This window comes from Macrotis lagotis, chromosome 1 (assembly GCF_037893015.1).
Source record: "Macrotis lagotis isolate mMagLag1 chromosome 1, bilby.v1.9.chrom.fasta, whole genome shotgun sequence".
In the NCBI taxonomy this organism is placed as follows: Eukaryota; Metazoa; Chordata; class Mammalia; order Peramelemorphia; family Peramelidae; genus Macrotis; species Macrotis lagotis.
This window is the reverse complement of record NC_133658.1, coordinates 357,042,769-357,070,362: the sequence shown is the minus strand read 5'-3', so window position 1 is coordinate 357,070,362 and position 27,594 is coordinate 357,042,769. Positions and strand designations below refer to the sequence as shown.

The window sequence follows — 27,594 nt, the reverse complement described above, 5'->3', positions numbered from 1 at the left end:
AGCCTAACCCCCTCATGGTATACATGTTGAAACTGAGATCCCAAGGAGGTTACATGATGTCATACGGTTAGGGGCTCACACTGGGAATTCCTGAGAGTCAGGGTCACTCAAGGTCAAGGAAAGTCCATCTTTGCCTTGCAGGTGTTCTTTAAGGCTGGGCTGCTAGCTGTCCTGGAAGAACTTCGGGATGAGCGACTAGCCAAGATCCTGACCCTGCTGCAGGCGAGGATCCGGGGCCATCTCATGCGCATTGAGCACCAGCACATGAGAGGGGGAAGGTAAGAGGAGTCCAAGGGGCTGGGGACCTCCTCCCAGCTCCTCCTTCCCCCCTAACCCTCAACTGCCCCCTCTCCAGGGATGCCCTCTACACTATCCAGTGCAATATCCGGGCTTTTGCGGCTGTGAAGAACTGGTCCTGGATGAAGCTCTTCTTCAAGATGAAGCCGCTGTTGCGCTCTGTGCAGGCTGAAGAGGAGCTAGGGGCCCTGAGAGCCGAGGTCCGGGGACTGCGGAGCAACCTGGCTGAGGCAGAGGCCAAGAAACAGGAACTGGAGGAAAAGCACATCAGCATTGCCCAGGAGAAGAATGACCTCTCTCTGCAGTTGCAGGCGGTGAGCTCTGGCAGGGCTGGGCATGGCGTTGAAGATGGAGATGGAGATAGGGCTGGGCATGGGAATGGAGATAGAAAATGGACTCTCAGGATCAGTAGTTAGAGCATCAGTCCTCCCTCATTAGATACCAGTGAATCCACTTACATTTACATAAGATTTTTACAATTTGCAAAAATACTTTCTTCACATTAGCCCCATAAGATAGACAGAGAAAAAGGACCATTATATTCATTTTAGGGATGAGGAAATAGGAAGAAAGAAGTGATGTGACCTGCCTAGGTTCATATAATTAGTAAGTGTAACTAAGACTGAAACTTAAATTATAGGATTTAGAATTGACAGGGATGTTAGATATTTCATTTCAAGAATTAAGGTCAAGTCCCTCATTTTGCAGATGAGAAAACAGGGAAGAAAAGCAGATTTTTTTTTCAAGGTTATATTGATAGTAATAGAGCTGAGATTGAAAAATCAGGCCTTTTGTCTCAGTATCACTGTCCCAACTCTAATACAAGCCTAGCATTCAAAGATTTTTCCTTTCTTCTTTCCTCTCTTTCCTCCCTCCATCCATCTTTCCTTCCCTTTTTTCTTCCCCCTCCCTCCTTCCTTCCTTCCATTTCATTTAATTTGTTCATCAGACATTTATATCAGACTTGTGGTGTGACACACCCCTCTTTAGGCTCATTTCTCCCCACTTCCCTACACACCCAACTCCTTTAGTCATATGGATCTACCCAATGTCACAACTCTGGACCTTCCTGCCTCCCGACTTGTTTGCTTATGTTGTCCCAATATGAATCCCTACTCTCCATCACCTCCTCCTGCAAATCTACCCATCCTTCAGTGTCCAGATCAAATACCACCTCCTTTATGGAACTTCCTTGAGGGCTTTATTGAGTTGATGCCAGAGTGCATCAGAATGTGTGATATTTAAAGTCAGTGAAACCTGGGGCCTGAATTGTGATCCCATTAGTTACCACCTTTGTGAACTTGGGAAAGTCTCTTCCTCTTTCTGGTCCTCTCCAGGAAGAGAGAGCAGGATTGGTCTACATCACTGGAGTCAAACTCAAATAGAACCAAGGGCCACTGTCATATATAAGGATCCCTGAAGGAACATATTGACTGTGAAAACGACAAATTAACAGCATTTATGTCTTATTGTATTTATATTTGTTGTTAATATATTTCAATCTGATTCAGGCAGCTCTCAGGGTTGGGGGCCACATGTGTGACCTATCTGTACTAGGTACAGGTACTTCCCAGGTACTTCCACGACTGTTTATCATCCAGGATCCTGTGTCTCTGTTTCTTCTGTAGAATCAGGAATCTGAGCTTGATCATCTCCAGAATTCCCTCCAGCTCTGAAAATTTATACTTTAGGTCATCTCACAACATGTCTTTTGGACAGTTCTCTTAGCAAATGCCCCAAACTGAATGAAATTATAGTTCAGATGCACTCACTTCTTTCTCCTCCTAAAATGAAAGAAGTCAGTATTTTTAAGGCTTAATAAGCTATGAGTTATTTTGACTTATTTATCTTTGTTCCTCAAGCAAAAAGAAATGCAGAATCATAGAGTTGGAAGAGGAAGCTCAGTGGTTTCTGGTCCAATCCTCTCTGCAGTATCCTCAGCAAGAGGCCATTTAGACTCTAGTCAAATACCTCCAGTAGCAGGGAGATCACTACCAACTTTCTTCACTCAATCACTACCTTGGGGGTGGCTAGGTGGTACAGTGGATAAAGCACCAGCCCTGGAGTCAGGAATACCTGGGTTCAAATCTGGTCTCGGACATTTAATAATTACCTAGCTGTGTGGCCACTTAACCCCATTTGCCTTGCAAAAAAAAAACCTAAAAAAAAATCACTGCCTTGGCTAATGCAAAGCAGCACATTTAACTTTTGGACAACTCTATTTTAAAAAAAATTTTCTTATATTATGTTAAATTTGATCTCTCTTTCTCTCTCCCTTTCTCTCTCTCTCTCTCTCCACCCCTCTTCCCCCCACCTTAGTTTTTACCCTTTGAGACTGAACAGGGGTGGCTAGGTGGTGCAATGGATAGAGCGCCAGCCCTGGAGTCAGGAGTAGCTGAGTTCAAATCCAGCCTCAGACACTTAATAATGACCTAGCTGTGTGGCCTTGGGCAAGCCACTTAACCCCATTGCCTAGCAAAAAAAAAAATAGAGAGAGAGACTGAACAGAGTAAAGTTCATCCCTCTTCCATATAATGGCCTTTTACAGGCAACTGAGTGTTAGGCCTGGGGTCAGGAAGACCTAAGTTCAAATTTGACCTCAGACACTTTAATAGTTGTGTGACTCTGGGCAAGTCTTTCCTTTAAACCTTTGTTTGTCTCAGTTTCCCCAACTGTAAAATACAGATAATTTTCAGGGATATTATGAGTTTCAAATGAGGCAATATATGTTAAGTGCTTAGCATGTACAAAGCTCTTAATAAATTCTCATTCCCTTTCTCTTCCCTTTCAGATATCTGATTAAAATTCTTGCTAAGTATTTTCTTTTCTAGGCTATTCACCTAACAGATACTCAGTAAATGTTTGGGAATGAATGAATGAATGAACCCATTCTGATTTGCCTGCATCCTGGTCCTCACTTCATGATTCTGGGTCCTGCTCTGCCCCTGGGCCTGGGTGCGATCCCTGTGGTCTGGTCCCTTTCTTCCAGGAACAGGACAACCTGGCAGATGCAGAGGAGCGCTGTGACCTTCTGATCAAGTCCAAGGTGCAGCTGGAGTCCAAGGTGAAGGAGCTGAGTGAGCGACTAGAGGAAGAAGAGGAGACAAACTCTGACCTCACTGCCAGGAAGCGGCATCTGGAGGATGAGTGCACTGAACTCAAGAAGGACATTGATGACCTGGAGCTGACTCTAGCCAAGGTGGAGAAGGAAAAGCACGCCACGGAGAATAAGGTTTGTGTGTGGCTTGGGATGAGACCAGGAGAGCCACCACCCAAAATTAGGACTGGGTCCAGAGCCCAGAACAAGATGCTAGGCCCAGGAGAAGCAGAGGAGCTAGAGCCTAGATCTGAGGGAAGACCTAGAATGAGGGCTGGAGAGAAGCAGGGAAACTCCAAGAGACCACTCAGAAAACATCAAAGAATTGAGGGGGGACAGGACTGGAGCAGATAATTGGGATAGGGCCTAAAACAAGGAAGGGCTGGGAGATAGGTATGAACCCAGAAAAGAAGACCTGAAACAGAAATCTGGGGGGGGGTTATATCAAGGAATGGGGTGAGGAAAATGAAAAGACCAACAAACTTGGAGTCATCTGACCTATACATATTTTGTACAGACATAATTGTTTGTGTGCTGTCTAGCTATCAGAATATGATAGCAGAGTCCACTTTTTGTCCCTTTTTATATCTTTAACACTTGACTGACTAAATACTGCCCCTTACTACCTAGGTAATTTAACCTCTCTGGCCTTCAGTTTTCTCTTTTGTAAAATGACAGGTTTAAGCTAAGTGACATCTAACTCCTTTCTAAACCTAGCTCCATGATCTAGGTTAATGCATGAACTTTTGGAAAATGAGAATTAGAGAAAAGTCATTAGACATTCATACCAGGCCTCTTCTTTGAGGATGAGAGATCTAGGGTCTGCTCAGCTGTTTTGTAAGAACAGCTCCTAGTTCTAGGATATTCCATAGGAGGACTGAACCATGACCAACACAGACACCTGGGTCTTACCTCTCTGCTGTAAGGACATATGGAGAAAAACCCAACCTCTCAGCTTCATTCCACCATGGTCTTTTCCCTTCACTCCCTTCACTTTTACTCCACTAAACACTGATCATTGCCAAAGAGACTAATCCAAGATCATCAATGGCTCATATGTAGATAACCCTTCAACGTTTACATGGCTCTTTCCTTACAGTTCCTCGTCATTAGTTCCATCTGATGAATAAGGAGACTGAGGCGCAGAGGTGTTCAGTGAAGTCACATAATCAGAAAGTCAGAACTAGTTTGAACACAGGTCTCTCAATTGCTTGTCTAGCTCCATTTGTCTAGCATACTATCTCACCAGTCCCCATTTTACCGTTTGTGGAAGGGCTGGTGCCAGTAGATATGACCTACTTCAGTTGTCTATAAGGGACTTGGCACCATGGGAACAGGATCATAGATCTCCCAGGGGTCTCTCAAGGGCTCTGCCTCTCCTGCTGAGCCCTCTCCCCCACCCCACCCCCCACATAATACATTCTCCATATAAAACCAAGACTTTGGGACCTAATCAAGGAATTTTGATTTTTGAAGAAAAGCCTGACATCATGGTAAGAGTATTAACTTAAAGTCAGAAATTCTGGGTTCAAGTCCCAATGACTTCCTCTTTTCAGGCCTCAATTCTCTCATCCTAAAATTAGGGGGTTGGACAAAATGACTTCCAAAGTCTCTTGCAATTCTGATCCAAAACTTGGGAATGAAAATCTAAGATTTGGCACAGTGTCTGTCTTCTCTCTGCCATCTTAGTCAGAAGTTAAGACCTAAGATTCAAATTAAGGGAAGGAGAACCATTTTCCCTCCAGCTCCCTTGCCATCTCCCACCTGTCATCTCATCACGTTTTGGTTCAGGTGAAGACCTTGGTGGAAGAGATGGCTGGGAGGGATGAAACCATCGCCAGGCTGACTAAGGAGAAGAAAGCTCTGCAGGAAGCCCACCAGCAAGGACTGGATGACTTGCAGACTGAGGAGGACAAGGTCAACACTCTGAGCAAAGCCAAGGTCAAGCTGGAGCAGCAGTTGGATGATGTAAGTGTGACCTGGCAGGGAGAAGTGTAGGAGGAGCAGGCAGTGGTCTAGGCCCTGGACAGGCCCAGATGAGAGCACTGACCAGAGAGGCTTGGGAGAGGAAGTAACGGAGAAAACCTTCACTCATACCCTCACCTTCCATAGCTGGAAAGCTCCCTAGAGCAAGAGAAGAAACTGCGCCTGGATGTAGAACGGGCCAAGCGGAAGCTGGAGGGGGACCTGAAACTCACCCAGGAGTCAGTGGCAGATGGAGAGCGTGACCTACGGCAGCTGGAAGAGAAGCTCAAAAAGTGGGTCTAGTATAAAGTAAGGGAGGGGTGGAAGCTGGTGATCTGGAGCATCATTTCTCCTCTCTCTGGACCTTAGCTGTAAAATAAGAGGGTCTGGATAAAATGGACTCATATCCCTCAGTGTTCAGGACGACTATGGACCAGACTCTGTGACCAGTGGACAACTCTGAGATAGAGATGACGGAGGTCAGAACAGGGGGTTGAGGCCACCACTGATGTGGAAATATCTAAATTTGCACTAGAGATTATTTTGCCTTCTGTAGACTTCAGGGCTTAGGGGATAAGGACTAGGGGCAAGGAGTTACAAGTGCAAGAAGTGGGACACAAGGAAGCATCTGAGATCGACTGTTGAGTTTATAGGTAGGATGAGTGTGGACCTTTGGTAATTAGCATACACCTGGCGTGATTGGCAGTCAAGTGTTTGGAAACACTAACTTAGCTTTCTACTAAGGGACAAAAGAAGGACCAATTAAACAATCAACAAGCCCTTATTAAATTCCTATTAAGTGCTAGGTGCTTGGGGGTGCTGAGGATATAAGTGCAAAGAATGGAATGATCCTCACTCAGAAGGAGGCCTCATTCATATAGAAGAGACAAGTACATAAAAACATACCCAGCCCAGATAGCTAAAAATAGAAACACATGCAAAAATACAAGGTAGTCAGGGAGAGAGGATGCTAGCAATTATGGGAATCAGGAAAGTCTTCATGCAGAAGATGGTGATTGAGATGGATCCTAAAGTATTTTAAGAAGGAAGGGTGGGAGGAAGGAAGGAAGGAAGGAAAGAAAAGGAGGGGAGGAAGGGAGCTCTGCCTTGGAATCATCCAAGAGAGGGAAGGAAGGAAGGAAAGAGGAAAAAAAATAAAGAAAAGAAGGAGGAAAGGAAAGAGAGAAAGAAAGTAAAAATGGAAGGAAGGAAGGAAAGCAGGAGGGAAGGAGCTCTGCCTTGGAGTCAACCAATGAAGGAAAGGAGGAGGAGGGAAGGAAAGGAAAGAAGGAAGGAAAGAGGGGGTGGCTAGGTGGCTTAGTGGACAAAGCACCAGCCCTGGAATCAGGAGTACATGGGTTCAAATCTGGTCTCAGACACAATAATTACCTAGCTGTGTGGCCTTGGGCAAGCCACTTAACCCTGTTTGCCTTGCAAAAACCTAAAAAAAAAAAAAAAAGAAGGAAGGAAAGAGGAAAGAAAGGAAAAATAAAGGAAGAAAGAAAAGTGGGAGGGAAGAAAGAAAAAAGCAAGGAGGGAAGGAAAGAAGGAAGAAGGAAAAAGGAAGGAAGGAAAGAAGGAAGGGAGGGAGGAAAGAAAAACAAGCATTTATTATGCTTGAGTGTGTCCCAGGCACTCTGCTAAGCACTTTCTCAATCTTAGTTCATTCGATCCTCACAACAATGATGGGCACAATATCTGTCCTTCAAGGGCCAGTCTGGTTAAATTCAGAGATAAGTTATCAAGAGACCGGCCATCAGGTGAGTAATACTGTGGCCATACCAATGGAGGGAGTGTCTCACACGATGGAATCAACTTCTTTTGAAGTATTTCAATGTGCAAGACTGGAAGCTCCCTGGGGGCAGGGGCTGCTTGCCCAGTGCCTGGCATGGTGCTCTGCACATAGACTCGGGGCCAAAGGCACAGGATGGATTAGCCCTCAGCTTCCTCCTCTATAAAGTGGGCACGCTAGCAGGCTCTGGCTCTTCTCCTTCTCTGTGAGAATCCCAGGACGCTCAGAGCCCATCTAGACCAACTTGTGTCTGGCCAGAGATCCCCTAGCCTGTCCCTGCTTGAGGACCTCTGGTGATGCGCTCCCTGCCTCCCGGGCACCCATCCACTCCCCTCCTAGACGTCTCGGATCGCCAAGAGGTTTTTTTCCTCTCGTTGAGCGCAAACCCGCCTCCCTGCCACTTTCATCGAAGGCCCCTGGCCCTCTGGGCGGCTGGGGGCTCTCGCCTCCCATCGCCTCACGCGATCACCTTTTCTCCTCCGCCGCAGGAAGGACTTCGAGATGAGCCAGCTGAACTCTCGGATTGAGGATGAGCAGGTGCTGGGCGCCCAGATGCAGAAGAAGATCAAGGAACTTCAGGTGCTGCCCTCTGGGCCCGGGTGCGCCGGCTGGGGTGGGGGGAGCCCGGGGGGGGCAGCCTGGGGGCGCAGCCTGCGGGGGGGCCCTCGGGCAGCCCCAGCGGCTTCACGCCTCCCCTGCCCCCCAGTCCCGAGGAGAGGAGCTGGAGGAGGAGCTGGAGGCCGAGCGGGCGGCCCGGGCGCGGGTGGAGAAGCAGCGGGCGGAGAGCGCCCAGGAGCTGGAGGAGCTGAGCGAGCGGCTGGAGGAGGCGGGCGGCGCGTCGGCCGGGCAGCGGGAGGGCAGTCGGAAGCTGGAGGCCGAGCTGGGCCGGCTGCGGCGGGAGCTGGAGGAGGCCACGCTGAGGCACGAGGCCACGGCGGCGGCCCTGCGCCGCAGGCAGGCGGAGAGCGCGGCCGAGCTGGGCGAGCATGTGGACAGCCTGCAGCGGGCACGGCAGAAGCTGGAGAAGGAGAAGAGCGAGCTGCGCATGGAGGTGGACGACCTGGCGGCCCACGTGGAGGCGCTGACCCGGGGCAAGGTAGCGCGGCCGTGGGCAGCCCCCGTGTGCCTCCAGTGCCATTGAGCAGGTCGCCGGGTAGAGTCCGCGGCGCGCTCACCTGGGGCCGGGGCGCCTGCCGCTCCCCACCGCCCCTCCGAGCCGCTGGCTCTGTGTGCGCCAGGGCCCCGCCTGGGGGGCGGGAGGGGGCATAGGAGAGGAAGCCCAGGCACACAGAGTTTTTCGTTTGTTTTTGTTTTTTGAACGGCTTGCGGGGGTCACGCTAGCAGTCAGCAGCAGGAGTACCCGCGACGGTAAATAAGGACCATTGACGGAGAATGGACCTGCGAGTCCTAGGCACTTTGTCAAGTTTTCTCTCATCGGAGCCTCACAGCAATCCTGGGAAGTTAGGAGCTATTAGTATCTCCATTTTACAAAAGGAGAAACTGAGGCAAACAGATTTTTTTCAGATATTACCTTGATTTAATGAAATACTTCTGAAAAATTAGAATTACACAAAACTGGAATAAGTAGACTCAAAAATTAGTACGTTCCCTCGTCATCAGAATTATTTTTTGACAAACTCCAATTTTAAAGATTTATTTTTACTTTTTTATTAAAGATATTATTTGAGTTTTTACAATTTTCCCCCCAGTCTTACTTCCTTCCCCTCACCCCACCCCCACGGAAAGCAATCTGTCAATCTTTACTTTATTTCCATGTTGTACATTGATCCAATTTGAATATGATGAGAGGGAAATCATATCCTTAAGGAAGAAACAAAAAGTCTAAGAGAACAAGATCAGGCAATAAGATATCTGTTTCTTTTTTTTCTAAATTAAAGGGAATAGTCCTTGAAATTTGTTCAAACTCCACGGCTCTTTATCTGGATATAGATGGCACTCTCCTTTGCAGACAGCCCAAAACTGGCGAACAGATTTTTTTTTAATGTATGTCTGAGAAAGGATTTGAACTCAGATCTTCTTAGACTCCAGGTCCTATGCCACTTGGCTGTCTTTTGAGTCCCAACCCAAGGTGCCATGATGGATGACCCTTGAATTCCAAACTCTGACCTTTGATCAGACTATGGATCCTTTAGCCCCTGCCCTGTCCTCAGCTCCACAAAGCTGTACAGCCTTTGTACAACCTCTAATGATACGTGTCCTCTGTTCCGCTCCCTGGGACTTCCACCACTTCTCCCAACTACTGACTTCCTGAAACATTCTGGTACCCCTCTTCCAAACCAGACCAATGCAGAGAAGCTCTGTCGAGCCTCCGAGGATCATCTGAGCGAGGCCAAGATCAAAATCGATGAGCTGCAGAGACAGCTGGCGGATGCGACTGCCCAGCGTGGGAGGCTCCAGACTGAGAATGGTGAGGTCTGGCTTTGTAGGGATGGGAAGGATGCTGGGGTAGGGGAAGGGGGATGATCCTGGAGCACCCCACATTGACCCCTAGCCTTGTTCTGTTGTCTCCCCCCACACACCCCCAGGGGAACTGAGCCGCCTGCTGGAGGAGAAGGAGTCTCTGATCAGTCAGTTAGGCCGCGGGAAGATATCGGTAACCCAGAGCCTGGAGGAGCTGAGACGGCAGCTGGAGGAGGAGACCAAGGTCCCAGGAACCTAGAGGGCTGAGGAGGATGGACTAGGGAGTCAGGAAAGGGAAGGGCTGCCTGGCCCCTGACCCCACTCCTTCCCTGACCTCTTAATGCAGGCCAAAAGTGCGCTGGCTCACACTGTCCAGGCATCTCGTCATGACTGTGAGCTCCTGAGGGAGCAGCACGAGGAAGAGGCTGAGGCCCAGGCAGAGCTGCAGCGGCTCCTGTCCAAGGCCAATGCTGAGGTTGCCCAATGGCGGAGCAAATATGAGGCTGATGCCATCCAGAGGACTGAGGAGCTAGAGGAGGCCAAGTAAGGATCCACAGTCTGCAGGACCTGAGACTCCCCCCCCCCCCCATCTAGGACCCCATGTCAGCTAAGTCTAACCCTGTCAACCCTGGCCAGGCTCTGATCCATCTGTGATTGTTCCACTCTCCTCCCCTTGGAGGTCACTGGAATGGACCTGAAGAAATGAGTTCAAATACAGTGTCAGACACCAGCTATGTGACCCTTTGCCTCAGTTTCCTTGTCTGTAAAATGGGGATAATAGCAGCACCTAACTCCAGGAGTTGTTGGTAAGATGCGATGAGATAAGATTTGTAAAAAGTGCTGAGTGCAGTACAGAGTGGAGATGAGGATATTTGTCCTTTGTTGTCAAAGATGACCATGACATCAGGGAGGTGACCCCATGACAAACGCATGAATTGGATTTGAGTAAGGGGGGCTTGTGCCAGTTACTAGCCTCACTTTCTCCTCTGGAACCATCTGGGTCCAGTAGTCAGATATGACAGGAGATGACCCTGAATGTGAGGCAGTTAGGATTAAGTGACTCATTCAAGGTCACACATCTAGTAAATGTCAAATGTCGGAGGCTAGATTTGAACTCCTGTCCTCCTGACTCCAGGCCTGGTGTTCCATCCATTGTACCACTTAGTAGTCCAATGAGCTGATCCAATGAGATATTTGTTAAAAAAAATGTGCTAGGGGTGGCTAGGTGGCGTAGTGGATAAAGCACCGGCCCTGGAGTCAGGAGTACCTGGGTTCAAATCCAGTGTCAGACACTTAATAATTACCTACCTGTGTGGCCTTGGGCAAGCTACTTAACCCCGTTTGCCTTGCAAAAAAAAAAATGTGCTCAATACAGTTATGTGTAGGTACTATATAAAAGCTTATTCCTTTATTCCCTGTCTTCATGTGACCCCCCTCTCTGATCCCCTGAACCACAACTGAAGTCAGAGTACAATCTGAGGGCTCTTTAAGCTCTGAGTCTGTGACCTTATAATCACTTGTATGTCTAGCACCCTGAGGTTGCTGTGTTTTTAATCTCATGAACCCTTGACCATGATCCTGCCTTGTGACTACTATGTCCCTGTCTCTTTGATCCTCTGAATTCTTGACCATAATCCTCCCATGACCCCATGGTCTTGATCCTTTGACTTTGTGAATCATTGTCCATGATCTTGCCCTGTGACCTTTATATTCCTGCCCATTTGTCCTTATGAACCCTTGGTCATGATCCTGCCCTAATGACCCCATGTTCTTGACCTTTTGACTTTATGAATTTTTGTCCATGATCCTGTCCTGTGACCCCTATGTTTCTGCCCCTTTGGCCTTGTGAAGCCTTGACCATGATCCTGCCCATGACACCCCCATTCCTGACCTTTTGACCTTGTGAAGCCTTGGCCATAATCCTATCCTGTGACCTCTTGTTGCTGGCCCTTTGATTTTTCCAAACCCTTGCAAAAGACTTTGTGACTCTCCACGACCTCAGGAAGAAGCTGGCGGCTAGGCTTCAGGAGGCAGAGGAGGTTGCAGAGGCAGCCCATGCACGGTGCTCCTCCCTGGAGAAGGCGAAGCTACGGCTGCAGACCGAGGTGGACGACGTGAGCCTGGAGCTGGAGCGGTCCACCTCTGCTGCAGCCGCCCTGGACAAGAAGCAGCGCCTTCTGGAACGAGCCCTGGAGGAGCGCAGGCGCCAGGAGGAGGAGACCCAGCGGGAGCTGGAGGCCGCCCAGAGGGAGGCTCGAAGCCTGGGCTCTGAACTCTTCAGGCTTCGGCACAGCCACGAGGAGGTGCTCGAGGCCCTGGAGACCCTCAAGAGGGAGAACAAGCACCTCCAGGGTATAAGCCTCTACCACCTACCCCAGGAGCAGCATCTAGGGGCAGGAGCTCATTTCAGAGTCGCGGGCTTCAGAGGCAGGGTTACTTTGGAGTTCACTGGGGGGGGGGGGTCAGACATCATTCCAGGTCATGGGATCATTTTTTTGGAGGGTTGGGGTCATTCCCCGCTAGGGGCAGCCCCCAAGTTCAGGTCTTGCATCACTTTCTCATCCTCCTCAGAGGAAATCAGTGATCTCACTGACCAGATCAGCCTGAGTGGGAAGAATTTACAGGAGTTGGAGAAAGTGAAGAAGGCCCTGGAGGGAGAAAAGAGTGAGCTCCAGGCTGCACTGGAGGAGGCTGAGGTCAGAGCCCTGGGCTGCATCCCTCCCACTGCTCTCCTGATGTAACCCTCCCAAACTAACCTCTTCACACTGACTGACCACCTGGAAAATGGCCCCACTGCCCCTTGACTCCCTCACTGACTTCCAGGGGGCCTTGGAGCTGGAGGAGACAAAGACTCTGCGAATTCACCTGGAGCTGTCCCAGGTGAAGGCCGACATGGACCGGAAGCTGGCTGAGAAGAATGAGGAGAGTGAGAATCTCAGGTGAAGAGGCCAGACGCTACCCCATTCAACCCATGCTCCCCAAGCCCTGAAGGATCCCCCAGGGACTGCAGGTCCATCTCCTTAGAATGCAGATCCCCACTCAGCCTCTTTTGGGGAGGCAGAAGACTCTTACCTATAGTCCTTTGTACCCCTAAAGCTCCATATATGTATCAGGGAGTGTATGTGTGTGTGTGTATATATGTGTGTGTGAGAGACAGACAGAGACACAGAGACAGGCAGAGAGAGACAGAGACTGAGTGAAAGACTGAGAAAGAGATAAATTCAAAGAAAGTGAAAACACATAGTGTGTGTATATGTGAGACAGAAAGACTATTTGTGTGAGAAAGGGAGATAGAGTTAGAGATAGAGAAGAGAGTGTGTAAATGTAGGTGTGAGAGAAGGGGAGAGAAACAAATGCAGGGATGAGACAAATTGATGGAGACAGAGACAGAATGTATGTGTTTGCACTCGTGAGAGAGACAAGACAGATAGAGACAAAGTCAAAGAATAACTTGAGGTTGGTATGACTGTGACAATCAAAATAGTTCACCAGTCAACAAATATTTTTATTATGGGAGATCAGGGAGAGAATTCCAGGAATGAGGGAACATCTGTGAAGCTGCCCAGAACTCTGGAGTTGAGTATCTTGTGCAAAGAAGAGGGAGGCCAGTGTCACTTGATCAGAGTACAGGGGATTGGGGTGAAGAGAATAAGATATAGAAAGATGGAAAGGCAGGAGGGCAGGTAAGAGATTGTGAAGCACAGGATGGAATGAACTTTAGAGAAGAAGCTACTGAGTGGTAAAGGGATGGTATAGAAATGGCCCCGAGAACCAAGTTGCAAGCTGCCTCCTCTTGTGTTGAAAGGCATGAAAGAAGGAACAATCAGAAGTTTGGAAGAGGGTGGCCAGAAAGCAGTGCTTTCTAGGAGCCAGACTTCCAAAAGATCTCTGCAGCCCAGCAGGGTTTTAAAGAGAGAGAATTTTTATTGGAGTTGGGACCTTAAAATGCAACTTAGTCCAAGTCTCCTCTGCACTATCTCAGACAACTGGCATCTCATCTTTGTTGGATCACTTCCATGAGGTGGGGCTTACTCTAGGCAGCCCTTTCCATTTGGACATAGCTTCTAATTGCAGTGGTCTCTGGTGCCCAAGAGGCCAGGAATTAACGGGTAACAGAGGAGGCGCTGGCCGCCAACCCTAACCTGCTGCCTCTCCCCCAGACGGAATCACCAGCGCACAGTTGAATCACTGCAGGCTTCACTGGATGCTGAAGGCCGGGCCCGGAATGAGGCATTGAGGCTTAAAAAGAAGATGGAAGGGGACCTGAATGAGTTGGAGCTGCAGTTGGGTCATGCCACGCGTCAGGCCAGTGAGGCCCATGCGGCCACTCGCCTGCTGCAAGGCCAGCTCAAGGTGAGACTGTGGCTGGGGGGGGGGGTGGTGCTGGGAGACATCAGAAAGCTAAGGACACCACTGGGGAGCTGATTTGTAGGGAAACTGGGGGAAGGAGGCTTTGGGGCCACAGGGGGATCAAGGAAGGAGTGGGGCAGACAAGGAGCTGTGAGCTGGAGGGCAGAGCCCAGGATTAGGAAGCATAGGGGGTTGTGGGAGCTGGTCTCTGCCTTGCCCTCTTCTCCAGGATGCCCAGGTGGCCCAGGATGAGGCACAGCGTGTGGCTGGGGAGTTGCGTGAACAGGCCCAGGCCTTGGAGCGAAGGAATGGGCTGCTATTAGCAGAACTGGAGGAGCTCCGGGCAGTCCTGGAGCAAGGTGAGAGGGCCCGGAGACTTGCAGAGCAGGAACTGCTGGAGGCCACCGAGAGGATCAACTTGCTGCATTCACAGGTAAGCAAACCTTGCCTGGGGCTGTCCACATAGTAAGTGTTCAGTGAATATTTGCACAATTAATTATTATGATTTTGATATTTATCAATATAATTTCAATATTTACTAATGTATTAAAATTTGTATATTAATGAATTTGTATGCATGTTTAAAATGAATATATTGAATTAACAGGAGAAACAGGACTTACTGACAATAGGCCATCCAGGCTTTGGCCCCAAAATGGGTCATGCCAAAGACTAGGCCCAGGAGCACAGAACCTGGAAACACAGGTGTCTAGGAGACCCCTTCTTCAGAGGCCCCAGGAGTCCTTTCTGCTGAAGGCCTACCTGGGTCATTGGTACTATTCTCAGCACGGTTCTGAACCTGTGAACTTGTTTTTTATTTTCTTAAAATTATTTCAAAAACTTATTTCAACATAACTGAAATTTCCTTTGAATTCCTATATATTTTCTGCATCTTTAATCATTCCTCTGAGAAGAGATCCAGATGCTTCACCTGCCTGCTGGGGGACTTATCCTAGATCTGACTCTGTCTCTGTTATCCCCCATCTTGATTCACGTGTGCCCCAGAACACAGGCCTTGTCAGCCAGAAGAAGAAGTTAGAGGCTGATGTGTCACAATTGAGTGGGGAGGTTGAAGAGGCTGTGCAGGAAAGCCGCGAGGCTGAGGAGAAAGCAAAGAAAGCCATCACTGACGTGAGGACTGGGATTGGGGGGGGGGGGGCGGGGCAGGGAGGGCTGGGCCATCTCAGATGGAAGAATCAGGCTGGGACATCAGGAGGGCTTCAGGACAGAAGGAAGGACTTTCCCGGCAGGATGATCCGAGGATCAGTCTTTGAGCCAGAAGGGATCCTCACATGTTACTTGGGAGGAAAATGAGGTCTGAAAAATTGAAGCGATGCCCAAGTTCCCACTTGTACCATGTGAAGGAGCCAGAAGTTAAACTCCAGGGTTTCTAATATCAAATCAGAAAGGGACTCTCAGGATGGAAGGCAGCTTAGAGATCTAGCTCAACCCCCTCTTTTAGCAGAGGAAGCAACTGAGGTCTGGAGAAATTAATTAATTCACAGTGGGACTAGAATTTGAAGGCAGATTTCCTGACTAAATCCAGTTCTCTTGGATAGAGGGAAGGGCTCAGTGAGGGGGATTGAATGACCCTCAAAGGGGGCAGGACAGTCAGTCAATAAACATTTATTAAGTGCCTACCACAGTCCAGGCACTGTGCTGATCTCTGGATACAAAGGCAAGAGGCATGGCCTGCCCTCAAGGAGCTCACAGTCTAACGGGGAGACATCATGCAAACCACCTATGTACAAACAAGCTGTATACGGTTCAAACTGGAGATAATCAACAGAGGGAAAGGATTAGCATGAAGGGGGGGAAGGGGGATCAGGAAGGTGGGATTTTATCTGGGAAGGACAGGAGGCCAAGATGAAGGGAGAGCCAGTGAAAAGGCCCAGCCTGGAGAGGAGGGTTTTGTGCCCATGTCACAGGACTGCAGTGTGTGTGAGGGGGAGAAGACTAAGACTGTGGCTCCTGAGAGTTTTCGTCCTTTGCCCCCACCCCTTCCAGGCAGCTATGATGGCTGAGGAGCTGAAGAAGGAACAGGATACCAGTGCCCACTTGGAGCGTATGAAAAAGACACTGGAACAGACAGTGAGGGAACTACAGGTTCGGCTGGATGAGGCTGAGCAGGTGGCCCTCAGGGGGGGCAAGAAGCAAGTCCAGAAATTGGAAGCAAAGGTCAGTCCCTCCCCAACACGTCCCATCCCCCAGAAGTTCTGAGATGCTCCCTGCCCCACACCCACTTCCCAGTCTATCTGATTCACCCAATCATATTCCTAGATTCCCCTGTCCATCTCCCCAACACTGTCCAGTCTAGGTAATCAAAACAGCACTCCTTGGAATCTCCTCTTCCTTCCCCAGGGACCTGATTACTAAAAGGTTCTGAAGGGCTTACTGAAATGATAGCACACATACAGCCAACTGCTTGGAGAGGGAAGGAGTATTTCATCACCCAACATCCAGGGGTTGGAATCAGGCTGCCTGATTCCTCCAGGGATCAGGATCTCTCTTTTTCTAGGTTATCTCTTAAGCTCCCTGGGGAAGAACTTGAATACCCCAAAGAGATGTGGCACCCTGGATTGGGAGACACTCCCCCAGTCATTTCCAGATCCCTTCTGGAATTCTCTCAGATCCCTTCAGATTTTTCCCTGACCTCAGTTGCAGATTCCTCAACATTCACCATCTGAATTGGAATCTTTTTTGGACTCCTACCCATTTCCTCAGCCTCCTTGTCCTTTTTTTCCACCCCTTCTCTCCTCATAGCCATTTTCCCCTAGTTCAGGGGAGATGAGAGCTGGAAGGGACCTCAGGAGCTACCTAGAGCAACCTCCTCATTTTCTAGAAGAGGAAATTGAGGCCTGGTCAGTGATGATTTGCCCAAGGCCACACAGGTTGTATCAGAATCACTACCTGAACTCAGATCCTTGTAGCCCAATCTTCTCACTGTATCAAGACGCTACCTCCCTAAATGTATGGCTCATGATTCTAAGCTTACCCACCCTGTTCTGCAGGTACGGGAACTAGAGCTGGAGTTGGATGGGGAGCAGAAGAAGAATGTGGAGGCCCAGAAAGGTATTCGAAAACATGAGCGCCGAGTGAAGGAGCTCACTTATCAGGTTAGTGGGACCAAGGTTAGGGATTTCAGAGCTGGACAGTTTCTCTGGGGCAGACACGACCCTGAGTCCTCAATGTCCCTTCTCCCTAGGCTGAGGAAGACAGGAAGAACCTAGCCCGGATGCAGGATCTCATTGAGAAGCTACAGAGCAAAGTCAAGAGCTATAAGCGCCAGTTTGAAGAGGCGGTGAGTGTGTGTGTGCAAACCCACAAACACTAATTTTCCAATTTTACAGATGTGGAAACCAAAGCCAAGAGAAGTGTGGCTTGGCTTATATGCCCACGTACAACTATTTGTGCGTAATCCTACACAGTAGGCACTTAATATAATGCTTCTTAATGGACTGATCCTATATGTGACTGCTCCTTCCCAGGAGCAACAGGCCAACTCCAATCTGGTGAAGTATCGGAAGGCTCAACACGAGCTTGATGATGCAGAGGAGCGGGCAGACATTGCAGAAACCCAGGTTAACAAGCTTCGGGCTCGAACTCGGGATGCTCTAGCCCCCAAGGTGAGGGGCTGGGGTTAGAAGGGCAATAACTGATGCCCCAAAGTGAGAGGTGGAGAACAGAAAGAAAGCCTCTTCTGGGGAGGCTCTGGGGGGAAGCCAGTTCTTTGCAGGGTAGTCTGCACCTGTCGGGGGGGAAGGTGGGAAGAAATAGGCATGGTTGGCGAATTGAGATATCTCTACCATTCCTCAGCATAAAGAGTGAAGACATGGAAACCCCTAAGCCCTCAGGGGCCTGAGATCTGAAGAGGAATGGTCGCTGCAACAGCATCATGGACCCTCACTGTTTCCTTATCTTATCCCTAGAACCTCCAATTACTTATTCTTCTCCAATGCCTTCTAATTTCCCAAATAAATGCAACTTAAACCCAGCTTGTTCCTTGTTTCTTGTTCCTTTTGCTGAGTAGAGGGGAAGAGGAGAAGAGAGGAGAGGAGGAGAGAAACCTTTCTGGGGCTAAAAATAATGAAGAACCTGAGTGGTAGAATCAGGCCCCTGGGCCAAAACAGCACAAAGGAGGAAAACTGGGCCTGCAGCACATTCCTAGCATTGCTCACCCAAACAAAGGTCAATTCACACCCCTCACTTAAAATACTTTAATATGCTCCATCTAATAATCAGTTTATTTGCTGTTAATAAATTGGCAATATTGTGGTACTGGCCCTCATCCTGGGGGAGGGGAAGAGCTTTCCCAGGGAGAGCTAATCTGTACCTGGGGTTTAGGGAGAAGTCCCTCAGGGGAAGGGCTGGGTCAGCCCTGGGGACAATCAAGGGACACAACTCCACAACATGTGAATTTAAAGACAAATTCCTTCTTTTCCCAGAGCTGCTGGCAGAGCTCTAGGGACCAAGGCATTGGCACCTGGCCCACCCTGGAGAAGCTCTCCCATTCTCCTGGGGGCAGTCCCCTTGAGTCCTGTGTGGGAAGAAAAAGTGACTCAGACTGTCCAGGGTTAGAGGGGGGAGACATGGGACAGGTCAGAAGGATGATACATGTTTTTACAAGTGGCGTGTATAAAAGGTGACAAAACAAAAAAGGAAGATCAGACATTAGAGGAGAGGGATCAAATAAACAAGAAGCTAATGGGAGTGAGCTGGCCCTCATCCAGAGACTCAATCTGGGAAAGAAGCCTGGAAAATTATGGTGGGCTTGCTGTCCAAGGGCAAGTCTGTTCCAGGCTAGCCAAGGTGAGCCCAGAGGGGATAAGGACTCCCTGGACCTCTTTCTCTGAGCTCTTCATCAGCACTAGGTTATCTTACCAGAGAATGATGGACAACAATACCTCTTAAATAGTCTGAATTCTGCGGAGGTGGACACTTTGTGGGGAGCTTCCTACTATTCCTTTCTGGCCTCAATCTGGCTCCAGAGAAAGCTGTGTCCCAACTGTGTCCCAACTCTCTTCAGCCCCACTCCCTTTGTATGAAGGACTGTTAAAGCCAGGGAGGAGGAGATACCACAGAAAAGCGCTGAGCAAATATCTGAGATATGAAGATTTTAAATTCCACTCGGCCAAAGGTGGAGGCAGTGAACAACATCTAAGCAATGGTCTGAAGCTCCTGCCTGGTGCTTTAGGGAAAAGAATTCTCCCTGGGGAAGAAAAACGATGAGAGAACTGGAGGAAACACCTGATTAAAAGATGGAGACCCTCAAAATTCAGTACCAGGTCTCAGGAAGGGAAAGAGAGGAAATAATGAGTGCGCCTATAGTCCCTGCTCAGGTAACATCTGAGTTCATATATCAGTAACCCAGGCCCGAAGCCTGCAGCACAGACCTAGCCTCAGAAATGGCATCCAAACAGAGGGCCTGGTGATACTGGTCAGGAAAAGCTTCAGTTTTGAGGGAATAGGGAAGAGAGGCAGGAAAGTAAAGTTCTTGGTGAGTCCTGCCTCACCCAGGGAGAGGAAATAGCACTGTCTCTTCTGGAAAAAGGTCCCTGAAATGTCCTATCCAGGAGCAATGGGAGCAGGGGTGAAGGGAGGAGTAGCAATAGGGGCAGGAGTGAAGGAGGGGGCCCACACTGTCCATGGATCCAAATGGAGAAGTGCACACACACCACACTGTAATCCCTGAATCACCACTGTCTGCAAGATGTCCTCAGAGGCCTGGCCTGGCAGGTCACTCCTCTGTGAAGTTTCTGTCTATGTCCATATAGGGCTCCTCGATATAGCTGACCAGGGCACAGGGTGATGTCCGGTCGGGACTTAGCAGAATGGACACAGTCTCTTTCCAGTAGGTAAAACTAATACAAGAGCTCTGTGGAGGAAAAGGAGAGAAAGGGTTGCAGAAGTGATGCAGAGACAGCATTTTCCATATTTCATTTCACTGTCTCCCACTCAAGGCCAAGAAAAGGGCTAAGTGGTACCCCTGCTCCTACTCTTCCCCCAGATCAGTTTCATCTTCCAGCTAGGACTGAGGCTTTGCAGAAGCAGGGAGAACAGATGAACCTTCTGTCTAGCCCACTTGGTATATACAGAAATTGGATATCTTCATCTACACTGCTCTCAGGAAGAGATGAATAGTCTCCTGGCTCTAGGATTTTGGAAGAATTTCAGAATGAGTAGATTTCCCCAATATTTAGCACAGGTAGGGAAGAGAGGGTGGGGAATATGACACACAAAAAGTTAAGAATTCCTCTTCTAATGGCTTTGGTTTCCATGACAAGAAGGGGCCAATTGTGGAAGTCTGGCTTGAATTCCCCCCCTTTTCATTTTATACAATGTTTTGGGCATTGCCTGCTCATTTTTAATTCAAGGTAATGAGGCCAGAAATGACCCTTCTCAAAGAACTAGGTAGGAGAAGTGGACCCTCAAGGTTGAAGCCTTTCTTATTTGCTTCCCAGGCAGCATAGGGACCAAGAGATAAGTTCCATTCATAGCCTCCTCCCTCCAATCCCTAAATATGGGAATATCTGTCCACCCCATGGGGCTCCCACACACTCCTACATTCTCTAAGCAGGTGCTGTCTTTGTCCTTATGGAGGTAGTGCTGCTGCCAGAAGCGCAGGAGACTGTGAAAATTGTTGAGGATGAAGCCAGGATATTTCTCATCATACTCCATCTTCTGAAGGGCATTCAGGTACCCAGGCAGTTTGTCTTTCCTCCGAGCAAGCATCAGGATCACCAGACTGGTGTTCAAGCAGCTGACGTTCTCCTGAAACACCCCAGCCAACCCCAAACCAGTGAGCTAATAGCCAGGATAGTGGATCTGGAGTCCAGAAAGGGGGAAGGGACCAAGTACCAGGTAGAGGGGAGGAAAAGACTTAACTTTAATGTGACCAGATACAGTTAAGACCAGGCAGGAAGGAAATTCTAGAGCCTTTAGCTCTAGAGATGGGGAGGTGAAAGGGGAGGGTGGGTCTATGATAGAGGTCTTGGTAGGAGTTTCCCATTTCTTCCCATAAAGCTGGGCTCTAGGCAGGTTTGGCAGCTGAGGGTCTTAGGGACAGAGAAGATTCAGGAACACAATCACTTATACATCTGAAGGACCATTATAGGAAACATAACTAGGAGCAATGGGTGGAATTTGTGAAAGTAAATTTCAGCTGAAGATGAAGGAAAAAAATTCCTAAAACTCAAAACTGTCCAAAGTTGAGTTTTTAGTCACTGGAGATCATTATGGAATGGCTGGATGCTCCAAGGGGAGTAAAGGATGTAAAAGGATGAATTAGATGACTAGCTAGGTCTCCTCTGACCTGTGATCCTAAAGCATTAACAGATTATCACAAAACAATGCTTCTTGCCTTAATTTGCCAGTAAGTAATCACAGCCACTCTAGCTACTGGCTGAAAGGTCCAAGAATTAGCAATTAAAGTCCCTGAATTCTAGTCGGTGGCAGTCCAGGCTTCCACTGGACAGCTGTGAGCTCAAGGAATAAATTCACCAAGGACTTCAGGGATGTCATCTCTAAATTGGGGAGACCAATCTCTGACTATCTACTACAAAAGGTATTTTTACTAAAGTTAGGCCAAATGGGGGGAGAAAGGAGGTCAGTAAATGCTTCCTAACAAAGTTTTTGTTATGCAAATGAGAGTGACAATGGCTGCAGTCTCTGAATTCTCTGAGATCCAAAAGAAAGCTCCCAGGACCAGTCCGATGTTTAGGGAGGGATATCTCTCAAACTTCACTGATTTTCCCCAATAACCTCTGGTGTCAGGAAGTTCGCCACATCATGTACACTGTCCAATTATTTTTTTTTTTGTTTTGTTCAAGCGGAGAGGGAGAACATTTGGGTACCATCTTCTGTTCATAAGTTTCATAAACTTAAAAGATCACTAAGATTTCCAGTTCTCCAACTTCTCCTTACTGTCCTGTTTTCCAACCTTTTGTTTCACCCTCACTCCATACCCTTCAACTCTCTTCTGAGCACTCTATAAATTTTCTACTTGTGTAACCCAGTACTCCACCAAGAAGCTCACCATCAGGACTTGGAGTAATAACAGGTTGGATTATACTTTTGAAATCTTTTCCTCTTCCAGGATCACAATGAAAAAAACAACCAACCAACCAAAAGACAATTCTATCTGCCATCCTATCTCATACTTACTTTTCATATAGCTTGTTGAAGGTTAAGAGGGCTTCAGTGGCATTTTTTTTCTATAAAAATTAAGGGATCTTTCTTTCTGATCATCCTTAGTAGTATTATGCACCTATTCAAATAGGTTAGTTTACAAGATTTTTCCTCGTAGATCAATGAGTGAGGAGGGGTTCTTGCTATATCAAAGAAATAATATTTTCAGTAGACAGAAGGTGCCATTGTTGGAAAAAAGAATAGGATTCCCCATAGCCAAAGATTCATTTAATTCTTCAAAGTCCTTAAAGTACTTACAGACTTAATAGTGCTAATGAATAATGATGATGATGATTCTCTTGAGAATCCCAAGTGAGTTTCTTACCTGTGTTAAAGTCTGTACATGAATAATGTTAATGAGACGGAAGAGGAAAGCAATCCTGTTGGACATCTGGTACATATAGGACAGCAGGCGGCACTCTGACAAAACGTGTACAACTGTGAGACAAACAAAAAAGGTCAGATTTTGGTCTGCAATGGGAATTAAAAACAAACTGAGGAAGGGAAAATGTGGCTCAGGCCAAACAACTTACTAAACTTCAATCTTTCTTCCCTGAGAGTCCAATTTGTCAGATGAACTCTAATGCCTTTGCTCTTACCTAGTCCTCCAGTTAGGAGTACCTTCCCCTTCTACTGATCCTTATTTCTCTCCCTGTAAACTAGTGCTTCAAGTTCATTTCTCTCTGGGGAGCTTTCCCCTACCCTACCTGATTCCAGGTCATTATTAATCTACATAGAAAGGCCTCATCTTTTCTCACCGGGTGGGTAAACAATACTGTAAATAGGAACTGAGGGGAGTAAGTAGGATAATGTTTGTTCTGCTTCAATACTGGTAACAATGTTAATACACAATGCAAGCTAAAAGTCCTTCAGGATTCATAGATACACTGTTACAAAGTAGGCATTTATGTGACTGGGAAAGTTCACTCCAATCTTAGTATCTTAGGTATCTATAGACAGGTATACAAGGTTGACTACTCTGTGAGAAGAATGGTGATTTCACTGCCTAAAAGGACTAGAATTAGGTGGGGTAGAATGCTCCCCATATTGTCACATACAGACAATGTAATGGATTAGTTTTGGTTTTGCTGAAATGTCTTTTTTTCTTTCTTGCAAGGGAGAGCTTACTGAAATAGGGAAGGGAAATGGAAGGTGTTATAAAAACACAAGATATTAATACAAATATTTTAAACAACCAAGACAGAACAAAAGAGAAGGGTGAGATTGACAGTTTCTGAGGTTTCGTCTATCTCTGTTAGCAGCAAATCTCTCAAAAGGGCAGTAAATGGCAGCTCACATAGGAATCTTTGTTCATTTTTAAGAGTTAATTTCTAGGAAAACAAGGTGAAGGTTCCAAGGAATTTCCACATAAGGATATGTGGAAAATGGGAGAATTCAATACATTAACAACGGAGGATATTCAATGAGTCCAGACAAAAAATTAACTAAAGGAAATTACAAATGTTAATAATGTAAATGAATGCCCTTTTGAGTATATCTAGTATCAGAGAATACTTGAAAGGAAGGAACTTTAGGTGTATCATTTCGTCAAACTGTTACTTTTTACACAGGTGCCTGAGACATAGAGAGGGTGATTAGTCAGGTCTAGAATTCAGGTCTCCAGTTTCCCAGGACAAGGTTCTTTTCAAGACTGGCACTCAGCGATGGACCTCAAAGTACTATTTTTTCCATTAAACATTTATGATTCACTGGTTATCTGTCCAAATCTTAATACTTGTGCTATTTATATTCTTGTAGAATGTGAACATAGTACATTATTTAATACCACATTTGGCCTTATTAGCCACACCCAATAGATCATAATCACCACCAGAAGCACTGGTTTCTGAAAAAAAGGACAACTATGTGTAACTGTAAGTTCCTCAAAGGTAAGAATTAAATTTTATGTCTTATATTCTTTAAAACTGCTTTGAATGTCCCATATAGGATTCTACAATGACTGGTTATAAATTCTGAGAATTGCAAGAGGAAAGTTTCCTAGCTGATCATAGAGAGATAGATCATCAAATCTAGCTATCTTTTTAGTTTCTTCTACTCTGCTTAAGTAAGTAGTATATGACAATATAGACATGAGCAGATGTTAGTTACTGAATCAAGGGGGAAAAAAATCAGAAACTGCAAGGTTTAAGATTCTGTCCACATTTGTATTATAAAGGCTTAACAAATGTTAGGTAGAGACTTGGTATATTTGTGATAGATGCCATTTCAGAAAAGTATGAGTCTGAATCTATTCTATGAAATATAAAACTTAAGGAATACAACATTTCCATTTACTCCCTGACTAAAAGTACCTTAATTAAAGCAGAAATGTCTGACCCAGCTACCTCTCCTGATGATAAAATAGTTTAATTTATTGATCTATTTTTTTCTTTTCCTGTACTAAATAGCTATAGTTAGCTGATAACATTGGACAAGTCCCTTCCCTTCCCTTCTATGGGCCTCAGTTGGTGGTCTAGATGATCCATAAGTACTCTGTTCTAATATTTTCTAGTTCTATTACAGGTCATTAATTCATATTGGGCTACTCAAGTTAAAGCAAACAAACATCAGTGGTGGTTTGCATCACACAGTGGGATGAAGGAAGAAACTATCACAATTTCAGCAATGTCTGGAGAACTAAAATTATATTCTCTACCACAGATCAATCACTAAAAAGATTTAGGAAAGTAGAAAGGATGAGTAATTTCTTTTTTAATTTGACTATCCTCTTGTGTTAAGTTGCAGTAATGCAAACAGCTTTGAATTATACAGAAGGCAAAAAAGAGAATTTTAAAAATTAGAAGGAAAATTCAACCATTTTCCATCTACTGCTGTCAATAAGGAAAAAAGTCTAAAAACAGCTTCAACCTTTCTAGGAATGCATTTTGCTCTCCATGGGAACCACCTTTTCCCTTTACCTTTCATGTCTGACTGGTTTTCAAATCGGTCAAGAGAAAGTGTGATGCAGCGCACCAACATATTGGAGTCCACCAATGAACTATTGATCTGGCTCAGGAAAACCTGGAACTAGAGCAGAGATATCACTGAAACACACAATATGGGTAAAGGGAAGCATTCTGCAAGGCTGCATCTGGGAGCCTTAATAAAGGTACAGGCTCCTGTCATACTTATTGCCTATTCAGCTACGGAGACCTTAGTTTGTAGTTTCTTTTAATTCCTTTAATTATCTGTGGCTCTCTCCGAATAGTCCATAAGAGAGTTCATGTAGAAATCCATATCTGGCCAATTCTAACTTAGGGGCAAATTACCAAGGGTATATACCTTCTAGATCCATAGGCTGACCATCTATAGGTCCTAAATTTTAGTTCCCCTAATTTCCAAATCACCTGCATGCTGAAGCTTTAGAAGTTTGCTAACTCTACCCCTAAGGTAATCAGCCAATGATTCTTGATGGAAGGGACCCTGGAGTTGTACCACCTTTCTAAAGGAATGTGACTGTATTTTTTTTGAGTATTTTATTTTTTTTTTCAGTTATATACAAAGACAATTTTCAACATTAATTTTTTAAAAAGTTTTTGAGTTTCATATTTTTCTACCTCCCTTCCTTCCTTCTTCCCTTATGACAGTGAGTAATCTGATATAGGCTAAACATGTACAATCATGTTAAATATATTTTCATTCTAGTCACATTGTGAAAGAATCAGAACTAAAGAAAAAAACAGAGAAAAACATATAAAACAAGCTTTAAAAAATAAACATGGGATGCTTCAGTCTATATGCAGACTCCACAGTTTTTTCTCTGGAGGTGGATGGCATTTTCCATCAACAGTCTTTTATAGAAGGGGCAGCTAGATGGTACAGTGGATAGAGCACCAACCCAAAAGAAGGACCTGAGTTCAAATTTGATTTCAGACAACTAATGCTGACTTAACTGTGTGACCTTAGTTAAGCCACTATCCCCATTGCTATGTTAAAAATTTTTTTAAAAAGTTTTTTTAGAATTGTCTGATCTGCTAAGAGGAATGAAGTCCATCATAGCTGATTATCTGGAGTATGATTCTTAAGAGAGCCACTGCATTAAATGGGTCTATTTGTAATACTTTCCCTTGTAATACATTCCTGAGAGATAACATCTGGCAATGCTTCAATCAGGCTGGACCTGATGTAATCCCCATCATATGCTACCTTTGCTAACACTTGTTCTCCCATGTGGGACACTGTTCTTTCCTCTATCTAAATTCTACCCATTCTTCAGTCTAGATCAGATGTTACTTCATCATGAGACTTTCCCTAATGGCCCCAGTTCACATCTATCCTTCACACTTCTTTCAACACCTAATAGCACTTATCAACTGAACCCCACATCTAATGCAATTCTATATTCTCTTTACTTGTATGCTTGTTTATTTCACATGTTTTGTCTCCCCAATAAGAGCATGAGTTTCTCAGAGTAGGGACCAAATCATCTATTTCTTTTGTCTCCTCACAAACGGGCTGACCACACTGTAGCTATTCAAATAAATACTTATTAATTTTTTAATATTTTCTATTTTGGGAAGTGAAGGTCATCTGCCCTGCAAATCACAACTAGTCTTTGCACATGCCATGAATTCTCAGACTTTGGAAAAGACATGTTTATGCTAACACAATTTTTCTGAAGATAGATATGGCAATCACAAAAGTTTCTTATATTTTACCTTCTCATCTGTGTTGATATATTTATTGAATCTCTTAAAAGCGTCGATGTTGAATTTCATCAGTTCACCCAGGAGATCAAAGTAACTCTGAAGCACATCCCTGGATTTACACTCACTGTCCACGATGCAATATAGAATATGCTATTGTGGGGGGAAAAACAAAAGGAAAAAACCCCACAGGTTTTCTGAGCAACCCAGAAAGTTGTTTTTGGAGTAGCAACAGATTGACTAAGCACTTGGAAATCCATGTTGTCATGAATGGTGAGTCAGGGTGAAGTGTGACCTATTCATGAAATAAATATTTCAACCAAGTACTTCATAGAATCCTAGAGGTGAAGGAGACCTTAAGAGGTTATCAGTTCAACCCAACAGCTCTAAAACATTTGGCTTCTGCACACTTCTGGTGACAAGGAGCTCTCTGCCCCATAAAGTAGTCTGTTCCATAGCTAAACAACTTTCATTGTTAGAAAATTATTCCTTATATGATGCAGAAATCTTAATACTGAGTCAAATTCAGATATGTTGAAACTTCCCTTCTTCAGTAGAAATCAATTACTTCAAATAACCAAACACCCCAGGACTTGACCTGGACTCTGAGTTGGGGAAGCATAAGTAATTAAGGTGGAAGGGCTGCTCTCTGGCTACTCTACAGGTGCTTATGGGGATGCTGTCTGTTGTAAATGGAGGAGCAGAACTGTCTTTAGAAATAAAGTTTTTACATTTCTTTACATTTCTAATTTTGAGGCTACTTAAATTTTACTCTTAAAAACAGCTCCCAAGATTACTCCCCAAACATCATTGATCTCTTTTGTTAACATACATAAACT

The 27,594-nt window shown here is 46.1% G+C and overlaps 2 protein-coding genes across 6 annotated transcripts in view; one reads left to right on the top strand and one right to left on the bottom strand.

Annotated features, from left to right (window-relative positions):
* The window catches only part of MYH7B (myosin heavy chain 7B), an 86,576-nt gene extending 68,665 nt beyond the window's left edge, over positions 1–17,911 (top strand). For 3 of the 5 annotated variants that reach the window (XM_074212084.1, XM_074212085.1, XM_074212086.1), the window contains 20 exons: positions 142–278; positions 356–611; positions 3,287–3,529; positions 5,186–5,362; positions 5,507–5,652; positions 7,640–7,730; positions 7,858–8,247; positions 9,453–9,579; positions 9,698–9,816; positions 9,919–10,115; positions 11,575–11,924; positions 12,144–12,268; positions 12,396–12,511; positions 13,733–13,925; positions 14,152–14,355; positions 14,928–15,053; positions 15,930–16,100; positions 16,934–17,038; positions 17,128–17,223; positions 17,411–17,618. In XM_074212084.1, coding sequence (XP_074068185.1) covers positions 142–278; positions 356–611; positions 3,287–3,529; positions 5,186–5,362; positions 5,507–5,652; positions 7,640–7,730; positions 7,858–8,247; positions 9,453–9,579; positions 9,698–9,816; positions 9,919–10,115; positions 11,575–11,924; positions 12,144–12,268; positions 12,396–12,511; positions 13,733–13,925; positions 14,152–14,355; positions 14,928–15,053; positions 15,930–16,100; positions 16,934–17,038; positions 17,128–17,223; positions 17,411–17,566 — 3,525 coding nt within the window. In that variant the 3' untranslated portion in view covers positions 17,567–17,618. Of the gene's footprint in view, positions 1–141; positions 279–355; positions 612–3,286; positions 3,530–5,185; positions 5,363–5,506; positions 5,653–7,639; positions 7,731–7,857; positions 8,248–9,452; positions 9,580–9,697; positions 9,817–9,918; positions 10,116–11,574; positions 11,925–12,143; positions 12,269–12,395; positions 12,512–13,732; positions 13,926–14,151; positions 14,356–14,927; positions 15,054–15,929; positions 16,101–16,685; positions 17,039–17,127; positions 17,224–17,410; positions 17,619–17,738 lie in introns of those variants that run through there. The other 2 variants (XM_074212087.1, XM_074212088.1) reach the window with 2 other exon arrangements.
* Positions 15,089–27,594, bottom strand: part of TRPC4AP (transient receptor potential cation channel subfamily C member 4 associated protein) — an 89,147-nt gene continuing 76,641 nt past the window's right edge. Inside the window, exons 15-19 of the mRNA XM_074212089.1 lie at positions 26,768–26,908; positions 25,028–25,136; positions 22,435–22,547; positions 20,487–20,693; positions 15,089–19,797 (exon numbers count right to left, since the gene is read on the bottom strand). Coding sequence (XP_074068190.1) covers positions 19,660–19,797; positions 20,487–20,693; positions 22,435–22,547; positions 25,028–25,136; positions 26,768–26,908 — 708 coding nt within the window. The 3' untranslated portion in view covers positions 15,089–19,659. The remainder of the gene's footprint in view (positions 19,798–20,486; positions 20,694–22,434; positions 22,548–25,027; positions 25,137–26,767; positions 26,909–27,594) is intronic.